At 41.5% G+C, this 14,994-nt stretch overlaps 1 protein-coding gene across 3 annotated transcripts in view; it reads right to left on the bottom strand.

Moving 5' to 3' along the window:
• The window catches only part of CUNH18orf25 (chromosome unknown C18orf25 homolog), a 49,467-nt gene extending 40,443 nt beyond the window's left edge, over positions 1-9,024 (bottom strand). The window contains exon 1 of one of the 3 annotated variants that reach the window (XM_019518117.1): positions 8,176-9,024. In XM_019518117.1, the coding sequence (XP_019373662.1) occupies positions 8,176-8,899 (724 nt within the window). In that variant the 5' untranslated portion in view covers positions 8,900-9,024. The remainder of the gene's footprint in view (positions 1-8,175) is intronic. The other 2 variants (XM_019518115.1, XM_019518116.1) reach the window with 2 other exon arrangements.
• Between the last annotated feature and the right edge of the window lie 5,970 nt (positions 9,025-14,994).

Raw genomic sequence — 14,994 nt, 5'->3', positions numbered from 1 at the left:
AAAAAAAAAAAAAAATCAAATCACTGGACCACCTAAATCACAGATTTACAGATAAAGGGATAAGGCACTAACACTTTATTGGGGGGTTATTGCTAATGGGAAGTACAGTGTCATTAGACAATACATTCTTTTGGAATAGTCAGTTAAGTTAGATATATACAAAAAAAACCCTTTAATAAATGGCAAGACAGAAGATTTAAGATTATTCCATTCTTATTTTCTAATAATGCCTGGCTAGCCATACTATAGTTAAGTGGCACAATTTCCATTATGAATCCTAGTTAAAAAGTCTTATCACTCATCTGTTGTCATGCTAAGCAGGCAGAAACACAGCATTCAAATCCTTTGCTCAGAAACAAATTGTTTCATAATTATTTCAGCCCGAATGGCTGAGTTAAGGCAAGGTCGTTTAGGAAGCAACTATGTAAAAATGGCATCCTTTTGATCAACTAATTGGCTCACTACATGTATTCAGTTGTACCTGTTAACTGACAGAAGGAGCTTTTTGTTTTCATTTTGGTTCTGGTTAGCCCCACAAGCCACGTCCAGACCAGCATGGTTGTGTGGTATGTGGTGTCACAAACACGCCTGCGGCACTGCATACTGCACATTTAGATGTTCTTTCTGCTACAACAGCGTGCTGCCCATGCGTGCACTGCTCCGCATTTTTTTCTGCAGGTTTTTGTTTTTTTTTTTACTCCTAGATACACAGAGTTAAAAAAGTACCTGCGGGAGAAAAAAAAAGGCACAGCAGTGCCTGGATCCATTCTCTGGCTGCCAGCCAGGCTCCGCATGGCAGGACCGCTGCTGTTGCTGCAGCCTCCTCTACCCCACCGAGGTAACTTGCCTTATATCAAAGTGTGTGTGGCACAGGCGTTCCCTGGGGACAAGCAGCTGTGGCACAAGGTGTGCTGCTGCTACTTGTCTCCAGGGAACCAAACATCCACGCTCATCTGGATGCACCCACATGGTCAATATAGTAATACAGTGAGTTCCCTCTTGAAGAGGCCTATCTAGCAATTCTCAGCCAGGGTGCTTCAGCACCCTGGGGTGCCTCAAGATCCTTTCCAGGTTGCTGTGGGGTGCCATGCAATGTTAGCACTGCTGGGTATGCAAACATGATTTACAAGATAAGCACAGAGATCTCAAATAGGAATCCATACTGTAAAAACATTCTGACCTAGTGTGATCTTTGAGTTCTCTGCCATGAAAGAAAAGCTCTATTATTTTTCTGTAGTCTGAAAACTACCTAGCATTTTCCAAGAGATGCTTCAAGTCTATCTAGGGGTCCCTCAAGACTATCCAGGGTTGCCTCATGTCTTAAGTAGATTGAAAACCACTGGCCTAATCCAAAGCACTAAGAATAATATGTGAATCCTTCCACTAACTTCAGTGGGTTTTGGAGCACACCCCTTATTGTTGCCTATATTCCTACTGCAAAATAGTTTTAAGTTATGTAAGAAGTAACCCAGCTTGACTTTAAACCCCAGGGTGAATTTGTAAGACAAAGTTAGTTTTAAAAACACCTTTTAATATGTTTTATAAACAAAGAAATTCAACGCAAAAATTGTTGAGGCATAAATAAGTAATCATACAATGCCATTTTTTAAAAAGGCACTACTCAGAATAAGCAAATTAAAAATAATAGTAGCAGCAAATACATCAGTCAGTTTCAGATGCTTTCTTTGCACTTAAACTGAAAGTTGCTTTACCAATTTTTAAAATAAAATACTACAAGATATCAGCTTATCATATACCTCACAACTTTTCATTTTTGTGGATGGTTCTGAGTGCTCCAGTTTAGTTTCAAAGTGCTTTACACACTACTACAGAAATAACAATGTATTAAATGAGTTTCCTAGTATTTGGTAGGATTTAGAACTTCATACCTTTTGAATGCATCTAGAACAGTGGTTTTCAGGCCGCAGACTGCGTCTAAGGGGTCCACAAAAGATGACTAATATGAATACCCACACTTACAATTCAAAGGGGTCCGGCACCTCCATTCAAAATTGTTTGGGGGGTCTGCCAAAGAAAAAAAGGCTGAAAAGCCACTGGGCCAAAGCCAAATCAATACCCCTTACATGGAAGAAAAAAAAATAAAATAAAAAGCCTTGGAATCTTTAACGGCCACAAAAGGGGTCATGGTATGCATGTCATGCCGTCTCTGCCTCATGGCATCTTATCAAAATCACCAATTTTACCTACATATGTAGCTCCTTAGGTCTCCCTTCCACCCAACTGCTAGGTCTAGTATTATCCTGTCAGTGGCTTAAGGCAAAGGTGTCAAAAATGCAGCCCACACAGCCATGTCATGCAGTCCATGGGGCTCCCCACGGGCCTGGAAATTTGGTGACAGGGAAAGCAGCGGCAGGTGTTAACTGCCACAGCTTCCAGAACTGCGAGAGCCCCCACTCATCCCACTGCCAGTTTTCCAGCTGCAGCTCTGTGCTCCAGATCTGACCCCTAGGAACACCCACAGGGAAATCTGGCAAAAGAGTGAATGGTGGCAGCATTACTTTACTTGGTTCCCAGAGCCACAGCAATTAACGCTGCCACTGCTTACTCCGCTGCCAAATATCCAGCCTCACCGGCCAGACCTGGAACATGGGGCCATATGTTCACCTGTGGGGCTGGAAATCTGGCAGTGGTATGAGTGGCAGCTGCTTTGACTCCAGAACCCACAGCAATTAACACTGCCAGCCTTGCAGGCCAAATGGCACAGCCCTGCACAACTCATCTGACCTGTGGATCAACCCTGCGGGATTCACCTGGCCCACAGGACCATGAGTTTGACACCCTTCCCTTCAAGTTCAATACTGAGTGGCATAATCTTTCCTAGCTACTAATGGTGGAGGAGTTTTACCTACACTCTTAAACCTGAATATTTGTTGATGCGCTAGCCCAGGGGCAGGCAATTATTTTGGCTGGAGGCCTGCTCACTGAGTTTTGGCAAGTCATCAAGGGCTGCATGACAAGTAGCCCAGGGCAGATTAATATTAATTCTCTAAATCTTTTAGGGGCCCCGCAGGCTGAATACAATGGCCTGGCAGGCCGCATCTGGCCCCCAGGCCGCATGTTGCCCACCCCTGTGCTAGCCCATATGATTTACTGCTAAAATTCTTCCCCATGTACCTCTTGAGTAATCATCACCTCCAATTATTTTCTTCCAATGAAATTCATACCTTAAGGCCAAAAAGGCCTGTATACAAAGCTTAAGTGGAATTGAAATGGTTTGTAACCTTCCTGCTGGCCTTCTGCCACAGGTGTGAACTCCAACCTCTGTCCAATTCTGGCACTTGAAAAATCCTTATGAAATAGTGGTTATCTAACCATGCAAAATGACAACTTTTCCAACTTCAATTTTTCAGTCACTTCTACAGCATGTTCATGTATACTAGCCTATAAATGGTCAACATGTTTTTCTACATTTTTTGAGTTGTAGGAAAGCACACTAGTACAACAGTATCTAAATACAACAAAAAGGTTTTTTTCTATATTTAATTTTTTATATACTTAAAAAAAATCCAAGTTTTTCAGCCAAATATCAACTCTTAAGCATAGTTACCATGCCAAGTTTCATTCACAGCTCATTTGTACAGTCCTGCTTGAAATCCATGAGGAATAAAATACTCAGCAAGTGACTGCTGAAAATGGTGTATTGCATTCTATCAGTACCTGACACAGAATATCCTCTTTTGTGAAGCTTGTGTGCCAAGAGAGGCTCAATCTTTAAAATATAAAAGGGGCTTCTTCATTTGCATTAGTTATCAAACTATTGTGATTCACTGAACAGTAGGCCAATTTATAAACAATGAGGTCAATGGAAAATTACCACTAACTTCAACGAATGCTGGACAGGACCTTTAGTAAATCAGGAATAAACCCACAACGTCAAATGTTCAAGAATACTGTAGCACAGATTGCATTTTTGTAATTTATCCCCAGTGATCTAACTGTAATTGTAATGAAGCATCAGTAATGAAGCTTCCTCATAACTGACTGCTATTCATTCTTTGCTGAAAAGTAGAATAAGACTGAAAATATTTTAATGAATATAATTAGGTTGGGAGTTTTGTAGTGAGAATTAGACTCTACTACATAATCGCTTGGTTCATAAATTGTGCACAAGAGCGAGGGGAGAAAAACTGGTAATTCTGTTGATGTTTATGGCATCATCATACACTCCATAGGACACTTTTCTACTTGACTTACCATCCATACCAAACTTACTCCAAAAGTAAATCATATTGTAGAATTAAAGACTTAATTACCTACACTCTTAAACCTGAATAGATTTGGTGAATTCCTTTGGTATGAAAAAGAAATACTGTATCACCTCATTAAGCTATCACTAATTGATAAACTGTGCGCAGGTTTGAAACAAACTTTTCCATAGACATTAATGAGAATTTCTATGCTTTAACAGATTAGGCCAAAGTATTTTATTCCATCACTACACCACTATGTTGTAAAAGACACTTATAGCAAATAATACTATTATTTTAGAGCAGCTTTGTTGGCACACCTATTTTTCAAGCTTCCAGTAGACAAGTCTGGAAATTGGTTTCCATGATACCCAACTGGGCCAACCTTAGGGCAATAATATTTTTAGTGAAAGTGTCCAAACTTGACCACAAGGATATGCTATGTATTTGCTAGTGCCCCACAACTCTGGCATACAGATGTACTGACTGATTAAAACAAAAAAAAACAAACAAAACACAATGGCAGACAAATTTGTATGCCTTTATATCTTCCTTGATAGATGTACAGCAGTTTCTTAATATCAGGGTTCAGGAGCAAGTATCCTGCAACTGATCAGTAAGGACCTACCCATATCACAAAACTGGGCTCCCCCTGCAGATTTTGCAGAGAGAACAGAGGGGGCAGGAGCCCCTACTTAAAATAAAGTGTTGGTGTTGGCCCCCCAGTGGGAGCCAGCAGTCCTCCCAGCTGTGCAGCCTGGCAGGAAACAGGCTACCAGCAAGAAGCCAAGAGGCAAGGTAGCGACCGCCCCTGCCCCCTGCTGCTGATTGGCTGAGGGCTGCCTGTCATATAGCTCCACCCCTTTCCACCAATGAGCAGCAAGGAGTGGGGCTACATGACAGACAACCCTCTCCACCAATCAGTGGCAGAGGCAGGGCCACCAAAGCCCCTCAGCCAGAGGCATGGGGAGGGCCCTGTTGCAATAAGCCCTCAAAAATGGTGGCTTGCCCCTCAATCTGCCCACAATATCAGCCAGCTGCTGCCTTGACTTGGGCAGACCTCTACTGATCAGACTTACCCTCATTTTTTGATGACAAGCAGAAGTCCTATGGCCTGAGCATGGCCTTCACACTACAGGTTGGGGCTGTCCCATTCCAGGGTTGGAGTGGTCTTTTTCAAAGTCTTTAGTGCTAGATCTACTAAACTAGCTCTCTCCTCAGCCAAATAATTCTGAAGTTAACATAATCAGTTCATTTGAGTCAAAAGCAAGATCAGAGACATTTTATTTTTATTTGAAATGCATAGGAGGCATCCTAAACTACCTGTCTTCATTAGCCTTATAATTGTATAGGCCAGGGGCTTTCAACCTTTTTGAGTTAAGTACCCCCAGTGGCCGGACGCTGCGTGGGGCAGGAGGGTGGGGGGGAGGAGGCAGCACATGGCCAGACATGGAACAGGGAGGTGGGGACAGCGTCCAGGGACAGAGTGCCACTGCTCTCTCAGGGGCAGGGTGGGGAAGCTCACTGGGCTGGGGTGAGGGCAGCAGTGCCCCTCCGCTGGGTGGGGAAGCCCACCAGGCTGGTGTGTGGCAGTGGCAGATACCACGTTCCAGCTTCCCTGCCCTGCAGAGGGGTGCCACTGCCCTTGCCCTGCACCGGTCCTGCTCCTGGGAGGTGGAGGTGCTCCATCCCCACCTACCCACCCACACATACCTCCTAGGACCAGTCCAAGTACCCCCAGGGGGATGCGTACACCTGGCTGACAACCCCTGGTATAGGCCTCTGGAAACTGCCACAATTTTTTCCCCTTTGAAAGGAAAATTGCAATGTGATCCAGAACAGCCGCTGTAGCCCATTACAAAGGATTAATTTAAAAGGTTGTGTGTCCACAAATTACAGTTTTAAAAACCAGCCATTGTTTAGCAGCAGTCAGATGAAATGGTTATGATATAAAAGTTGCAGGTCAACATTGCTTCCTATTGTTTCCAAACGCTCTCCATCTTGTGTTGCATGTAAAAATTAGGACCTGGTGCAAAGTCTACGAAAATCGGCAGGGTCCTTCCTTTGACTGACAGGCAGTGGATCAGAGCAAGAACAAGGGCCACATTTACAAAGGTACTTAGGCACCCAGAAGCAGACAGACCCCTAACTCTCACACATTCAATGAAATACAGGCATGCAAAGCACTTCTGAAAATCCTACTAGCACCTTTCTGCTAACTCAAGGTACAAAACCCCTTTGAAAAGCTGTCTCTAATCTTTTCACTTTGGAGAGCTTGTTCTAAAGCTCCATGAAATAAACCAACAGGTTTTAAATTGGAACCCAACTACCTAGATTACTGTAAAAAAATTAACAGTAAAGCAGGTAACTGATACTTTTTAAAATAGTAAATACACCTATTGAACCACTGTCAAAATTAACCCTAAAAAAAGAACAGAATTTGTTCCATAATTATTTATGTGGTATGTCCCTTCCAATACTTGCAGAGAAGATGAGTGTGTTTTCCAACATTTAAACTACTTTCAAGCAAAGGGTCCTAAGCCTGGCAGATCATGGGGAAAATATCAGCTCCCAAACAAAGACAAAACTGTCCACTACCCTGGACCCCTGCTACAGATTACACGTATTATGTTATTAACTGATTCATCATGCAATAAATTTAGACCAGCCACACATGGAAAGTAATTATCATACCACAGAAATAACTGTCCAACTATAAAAAGAGCCAACCAGCTATAAAATTTGTCCTTGAAAATGCGCAACAACTCTATAGCTGCTTTTTATCCAGGTTTAATTTGACTACGTAGCAGGGCCCATGGAGTACAGACAGTGGTAGGTATTTGTAAAATCTTGTGTAAAGGCCTCTTTTATGCGTCAGTTTTACCTGAAAAACATGAATATAGCTGTCCTAGTTGTTAGGACTGCGTGCTGCAGCTTTCCTTTAAGTTCTCTCTTATATTACATAAACGTGTTAGTACCCACCATGCAGTTTATCATCCAAATATCCTCTATGCTCAAAGGGGGAAAATGCATATCACTCAGGAAAGACTGGCAAACCAAAAACTTTATTTTAAATTTGATTTTATTCTTTAAGGTTGCCATAAAATGAAGATTGAGATATTATATGCTGCAAGCATAGTTCACACATTGTTGTGGGCCAATTATATAATGAAAACTCATCAGGCAAGAAACTTAAGAACACATCTTTCTTCTGCTATAAAATCATGAGTATGCCCCTGTAATTGGCTGTACCCAGCCTGTTAACATGGATGTGTGAAAGAATTCAAAAATAGAGAGAGAGAGAGATATATATCTCCATAGGACACAGGAGAATGAAATTTTTCTACTACTCAAATTATCCTAAGGTATTAGGAGTGAAGACAATTCTCGTTTATACTCTGAAATAAGTGATGATCTGCAATTTGCATGAATGTAATGCACAATAAAGGTTAAGTAGGTTTGACATGCACGTGTAGAGCTGGAAAGCACAGCAAAAGTGCAATAGTGAAGCGCCAGGCCTTATTGTAATACAGGCAAGAGATGTGCCATGTTATTCCAAACAGAAATGCAGAGGTATGTTTTAATATATTAAAACAAGGCTGCCCGCTTACCATGATAACATACTTGTTAATTAGGCAGTTATGATTACTACCATCTAACCGATACTGTCAGTGCTGATCGCCATTCATATAGAATTAATTACAAATGAAAAAAAATTCTGAAAACGCCAAGATTTAAGTTAGTCCTTTCTACAATTTACCACTTCTAAGTTTTGCTCGTGTGCAAAAGTGCACAGACACCTCAGATTTTAAAATTAGCCATGTCTTGTTAATATACTGCAGTCTTCAAAATTTACACAGAGCTGCAGTTCTCTTGGTTTTTCTCAAGTGTCACTGATCAAACTTAGCATGACAGCTGAGAAACGATGTCAGGTGCTTTACAGTTCAGTTTAAAAAACATCCTCTACCTGGTATCTCTGCAGTGATTGTCTTGCTGCTCCCTGAAACCTCTTCATCATCATCTGATGAACTCGTGCTTGAGTCACAGGTCAGGTCGCTATCACTGGTACTGCTGTCCTGCAGCAGGTTGTACTTCTTGCGAGCAGCTGCTTCCCGTTTCTGTCTTAATAGCCGGATTCTCTCTTTGTGCTTTTGGCTCCGATGACCTTTCACCTTGGCAACTCGACCATTCTGTTTATCACTAGACTGTCGGTTTTTCTTGGCAGCCATTGTTGACGTTTCACTTTCAGACCTGGATCGTCTGGATTTCCGCCCAACTGCAGCCCCAGACACTCCAGAAGGGTCTCCCTCTACGGTAGCTTCTGCTGGACAGGGCTCATTCTCTTCTGTAGAAGATAGTGTATCTGAATCAGCCAAATGCCCACTAGAAGAAGGGGAAAGCATGCAATGATTAGAAGAGTCACTTTCATAAACTCTGCCTGCTGCTGGTTTATCACTCTCTGTGGATGCTAGCTGAGACTCTGAGGAATCTCGTCTCAGTTCCATCAGCAAGCAAGGCATTGAAGACAGCACTGTCGAATCTGCTACAATGGGTGCACCATCTTTCTGAGCATGTGTCTCTAATTCTATAGGTCCATCTTCGTCAGGAGCTGCCTCTTGTTTTGCAGAGATTTTCAGTGGGACTTCAGTGTCAATGAGTTCTTCTGCTTTTCCTACTGCCTCCATCTTCATTTCAGAGTTCCAAGCTCCTCCTGGTCTCAAATCATGGAGCACGTGGTCTAGAGGACTGGGGGAACTAGATTAGGGTTTCAACAGTGAAGCAACCTGCACAAAAACAAAACAGTAATGACAATTTACTCAAACAGCAGTCACACCTACATTTTTTGGTAGTGTCCACAAGGTTACCAACTCACACAACTTCATTCTTCTGTTTTAGCCAGTATACTACATTACCATTTTGTTTGCAGTATTTTTCTTTCACTCCTGTTTTTTTCTAGATGAACTCAAGTCTGCTATACCAATGTGGCTCAATCCTCTCTCTCTAAGTACCTAGAGCTGACAGCCCTATAATTACGAAAAATGCAGTTGAATTCACTCTTATCACAACAAGTTGGAAACAATGACAAAGGATTTCTAAACTCTTACTCTGAAATGTTTAAGTTAATAGAATATAAACAATATACTTGGAATGTTTAAAGCAATTTTAATATTCCTTTATAGGAAACTTTAGAGCTCACGAACAGAATCTGATCGAAACACCCAAAAACTGCAGTCCAATACCCTGGAAAAAACTATAGTACAGCTCAGTTTCTATACAAGTGAGAAAAAAGCAAGTGCTCCGAGTCTACCTCCTATTAAGCAAGTCTCTAAAACTAAGTAATAATCACAGTAAATACAGTGTCTTCCATCCCAAAGCTACCTACAGACTTCAGGAGGTATACAGCCACAGCTAGACGGAGACAAAGCAGCTGTTTAACTGTGCAGAGCAACGTTACATCGTAACTTCAGACACATTATTAAATAAACCATATCCAACTGAAAGCTGTAAAGGTGGTTTCATGCAACGAGGGCACACCTGTAAAAAGCACCGAGAGATCGTATCAGGCTCAGTGATCAAGAACTCATTTTCACAGCTCATCTAAAGACAACCCTTCCAGAAGTACAAGCTATGCTAGGACACCGATTCAGAGAGAAACACTGCTGATGATTCACTCGCAGAGAATTACCAGCAGTACTTCTTGTAACATTTAAGGTTGCCTTGCAGGTCTCGTATACAAGTATTGACCCATCCTGATTTGGTTTAGCTCATGAATTCTGTTGGGAGAACTGCACAGGATGGCATGGCTGCAGGTAAGAAATTCTCCACCCACTCACTTTCTGTCCCACCTTTGCTTCAAGTTGGTTCCATTATTTCCACTGTTTCAGCTGAAACGTTAAAAATAAGCTATTCGGTAAGCTGGTAATTTGCACTGTGCCAATTACTGTAGGATCTGAGCACCCACAGGGTATTTATAAATAACATAACAATTAACTGTTATTTCTATTTTCCTTTTATCATATTCTTCCCTCTCCCTTTAATTTGGAATTAGGGCAGAATAATAGTGGGGAAAATTTTTCAATCATCATATGTGAGGGTAGACAATTCCATCACAGGCTTCCTGTGTGGCTTTGTACCTCAGATTTTCCCCCTGTAAAACTTCCCTAGCTTGCAAAGGATGCCGCGTAAACCTCAAAGTTCTGTTACCAATCCCGATTCATTTTGAAACTAGAAGGTTTTTATTCATTCATATCCTTTCATGGCTCCCTTAGCATTGTGAAGGAGGTACTCGGATACTAGAGCAATTTGGGGGAGGGAAGGACGTGCATAAAATTACCTTAGGCACCAGTGAAGGGAAGGAATTTTTAATTAACAATCCATTTCCAAAGCAGGGCTAACATTTAATAAACTGGTTACACAAAGAAGGAAATAAACTTGCCATACGATAACGTTAACAGACAAATATGACAAATTAAGATTTGTCAAAGAAGAATCAGGAAAGACAGCTACGAAAAATTGTGTTTTTAAAGTTTGAGAAGGAAACTGAATGCCGAAGATAAAAAAAATGGAAAAATGTATATATAAAAATATTTGCTAGCACTTGGACTGAGTAAAATTAATTTAAAACTAAAACAAGGAAGGGCCTTTGTGAAGCTGGTAATTTCTATAGCAGTCTTACATAGGCATTTCATAACTGTTCAAGAGCCAATTTATGTTCAAAACTATAGCCCACACTTCAGCAACAAGCAAACCTAAAATTACAACTGTGAATAGTTCGAGGTGTACAGGCATTCCCATGGTGCAATGAACACTCCTGTATTTCATATGCAAATCATTATTACTGAACAATCTCTGTACTATACAGCTGAGTAAATGGAAGCATCATTAAATGTCTTATCTAAGGCTACATACAGTATGGTATTGTATCTGGCAAATAGGCAATGGCTTTGTTAGCACTAGGTATCTTGGCCTGTAACTTGTGTATGGGTACAATTCACTGGCAATAGCCCTGGAAGTACCTGTGATATATAAAGGTACATGGGTTTGGGCATTTTCAGCCATGAGCCTGTCTAACATTTGTCTGCGTTAGTTGTTAGCAGTGCCACAGCTGGTGGAGTTACACCACTGGGAAATTACAGACCCACAAAATCCTCATGAAGACAAACTCCCTGCACCCAAATCAGCTGGGGACAGAGTCAGAAAGGAAACAGGATGCCCCTGAGGAGCATGAGCTCAGCAAAGGATACAGGAGTCACCAGGGCAACAGGCAGCTGATGTTTAGCTGCTGATGCTGGGCTCTGCTGTTACTTCTCCAATGTTTGCCTGCACACTTGGCAATGCGCTGGTGTGCTGACGATTCCTCGATGGCTTATGAGAAGTGTGTGGAATAATATGAATTCCATTTTCTTGTCTCCCACAATTTTTTTCTGTTATCTTCCCACTCAGATCAAGAAGGAAAATGCCCCAGGTGAATGTGCCACCATTGACATCTCCAGCACAGGTATAAGATTTCTGACATCTGACCTTTGCAGGCAGATGTATGAATTCTGGGGCCTACTGAAAAGTTGGTGTCAACAAAAATCTATGGTTCTGGATGCAGGGAGCAGAAGTCATGCTTCTATGTACCCCTTTCCAAAGTGGTGATTTTAAGTATTATTATATGCTAAGAGAGGTACTTCAAACTCTGAAACCTGCTGCGGAGTGACCTCCACCAAGCCAAATGCCTCTTCTGCTAGAAGCCTGAAGAGTGGCACTTTAGAGTGACAGGAACAGAGGGTGGGGAGAGCAGCCTCTTCCTTAATGGGATTTCATTTTTCCAGGGAGGATCAGCGGCAAGCATACTGGCAGTTTCACTGAGTGGTCACATTGGGGAGAGGCTAAGAGACAAGAGCAGACAGCTGATGGATAACCATAGCGTACAATGATTCCACGTGTCGTGAGGAAAACGAGTGCAACACAGGAGAAAACTAAAACCAGAAGAAGATATGAATTAGCACCTCTCCCAAGAGTGGCTGAAGGGTAAGGAGAGTACAATTTAGTGATCCAACTTAAGAAATAATGAATTCCTCGCATGTGGCCTAGTTCACTTAGTTCTCTGCTCATAGAACTTTCCCAAGCAGACTGTGCCTTCTTCAAAATCAGCTGAATAACGTGAGCAACACATCCTTGATGAATGTTACTTACTTCACAGGCTAAGGATGAATAAGTTCCCAGTAACTGTCAGAAGTTCAGGCAGTGGTGGAAAAGCAATGTATATTGTACTATTTCTGTTCTATGATCAGAGCAAGTGCTTCTTGTGCAAGTGTTTGGGTCTCTACACTGAAAATTCATTTCCCACAAACGTGGATGCAGATCACTTGGAAATTTCTCTGTGCCAATAAAACTTGACTGTAAAAACACTTGCATAAAGTAAATACAAAAAGGATACAAGTGTGGCCCAAAGCCATTTAAAGGTTTCAATGCAGTATCTGCAAAACACTTTGCGTACTATTTGCCCTACTCATCTGGGAATCAGTAGGGTACAAGGAGATGCCAGGCAAAAATGCAGCTATGGAATATGGCCAAGGTGAACTATGAATTTTGGTAAACATCCTATCAGAGTATGGAATTCACCGTATAGCTCGGAACGAGCTCATGTGAACAATATCACTTCCTTCCTATATATCTGCTCTCTCAGCCAAGCAGAAGCAATGCCCCCATCTGCACACACAATTTTTGTTCTATGCTCTGGTCATCTGGCTGATTACAATAGCTTATACTCAAAATGTAGAACAAACAGTTGATTTAGTTTCTTTAACAAAAGACTGCCAAAGACCCAAAGCACATGCATGTGGCACCCCCTGTGTCTTGCTCCCAGCAGCCTAAGCAGGACCCCTTGCAGGCTAGAATGTTGCCCGCCTGTAATGAGAAACTCGCTGTCTCCTGAGGGAACCCAGGCATCCAGGGGCCCCAGCCCCATGGGGAAGAGGGAACCCAAGTGTCCAGGGCGGCATAATTACCAGTAAATATATTCATTGGCTACAGCGGCTAAAAGAAGCTGATAGCCAATAACGTCATTTCCCTTTTCTCAGTGCTGATCCGACACGCAACTGACACACTGGTGCATCTCTCCTGAAAAGGCTTGGAGCCTCATTAACCCTAGAAAAGGGGGTCTTGAATGACATCTATTCAGGAGCTATGTAGGAAATCTGTTCTGTGAAGAGGGGCTTGGAGACTTTGGGTTTCTCACTCTTGTACCTTTTAGTGGAATTAAATTTAAAAACAAACAAACAAATGAACAAACAAAGTCACTTCACAGAATCATACAAAATTAGGGTTGGAAGGGACCTCAGGAGGTCATCTAGTCCACGCTCAAAGCAAGATCAACCCCAATTATATCATCCCAGCCAAGTTTTGTTGAGCCAGGTCTTAAAAGCCTCCAATGACGGTGTTTCCATACGCACTTAGGGTATACTCATACTTAAAAAAAGCTGCAAAAGACCCTCCTATAGAGAAGATGGGTAGTTCTGTTCAGACATTATGCCAAGGAAAAACAGGTTGGGGGTGGGGGGGAAGGGGGGGAAATGTTCTTTTCATTATATGCAATGAAGTACATAAAGGAAAGACAAGATTATACTGAAATATTCCCACTGTTTCCCATTTATTACTTTCCTGGAAAGAGCGCTGGATGAGTTCTCAAGGTAACCTTAAGAGACAGTGTAGCTGGCTACCTGTATCAGAAAATCGCAGCACTGAGAAGTAGCTTGTGAAGCATCACAGACTAAAATGGGTTTACTTATACAATGTTCAGGAATTCTATTTAGCTTAAAATAACCTTCTCTCTTTTCCTAGTGAAAAATGTTTGAAGATTAAGAAAATTGTTCTGTAAGAACATCATTGCCGAATCCAGGGCAATGTTTCAGAATCCGGGCAGCGCTACGGTTACAGTTTTCCCATGCATACATAGAACATACATATATGGAAACTCTTTAATACCCAACGTTGTCTTTACAAAGGCAATACCTTAACAGAAATCAAGTCATGGACTCAATTTGATAAGAAGCTATGAAATACTCTTTTATATCCCATCAAAGAAGCCCTTTTACTTACATATTACAATATTTCTAACCAACAGTTTAGATACTGGTCCAGGAAGGCTGTGAAGCTTACAAGTTCTACCTTGATGTGCCAACTGCTGCAAACACAAGTTACTACAAAACACGTCCTTCACAACTACTTCATTTCACTGAAAGCACTTTATAAATGTAATAATGCCTCACGTGAATTCAATTATTATTTATTAGGCATTACCATTTCCTTTCACAAATGGATAAAAGTTGTCTAAACAAGAATAAACAGTGATAGAATAAAGAAGAGAGCCACAGAAATATATTCTTAATTAGAAGAGTAAACGCCACCTCTTTAAAATGAAAGGTGTTTGGGAAGTGCTGTATACAATGTACAATGAGCACAACAGTTTGGCACCTCTAAGCTCACCAGTTCAAATCAGATCCAGGTGATCAGAAGTATTCAGCCATCTCATCATAGGTTCTGGAGGATTGGCAATCGGGTTCGCCATATCAGCAGGGGGATAAAAAAAAAAAAATCTAAATAAAAAAAGATATGAAGGTGAACACGTTTTTCACGCCGTGGAGGCACAATGGCAGAGCAATGGGGATGCTTAAACTTATGCTACTAGGGCTATATCAGTTTTGTGGACAAAACAACACTTGAATATCCAAGCTGTTAATCTGAAACTTTTTGCCACACTATTTTCATTACAAAAAAAAAAAAAAAAAAAAAAAATTTA

This window comes from Gavialis gangeticus, unplaced genomic scaffold, assembly GCF_001723915.1.
Source record: "Gavialis gangeticus isolate Ggan-Ray unplaced genomic scaffold, GavGan_comp1, whole genome shotgun sequence".
NCBI classification, from domain to species: domain Eukaryota; kingdom Metazoa; phylum Chordata; order Crocodylia; family Gavialidae; genus Gavialis; species Gavialis gangeticus.
The sequence above is the reverse complement of the archived record's forward strand: the minus strand, read 5'-3'. Positions and strand labels throughout refer to the sequence as shown.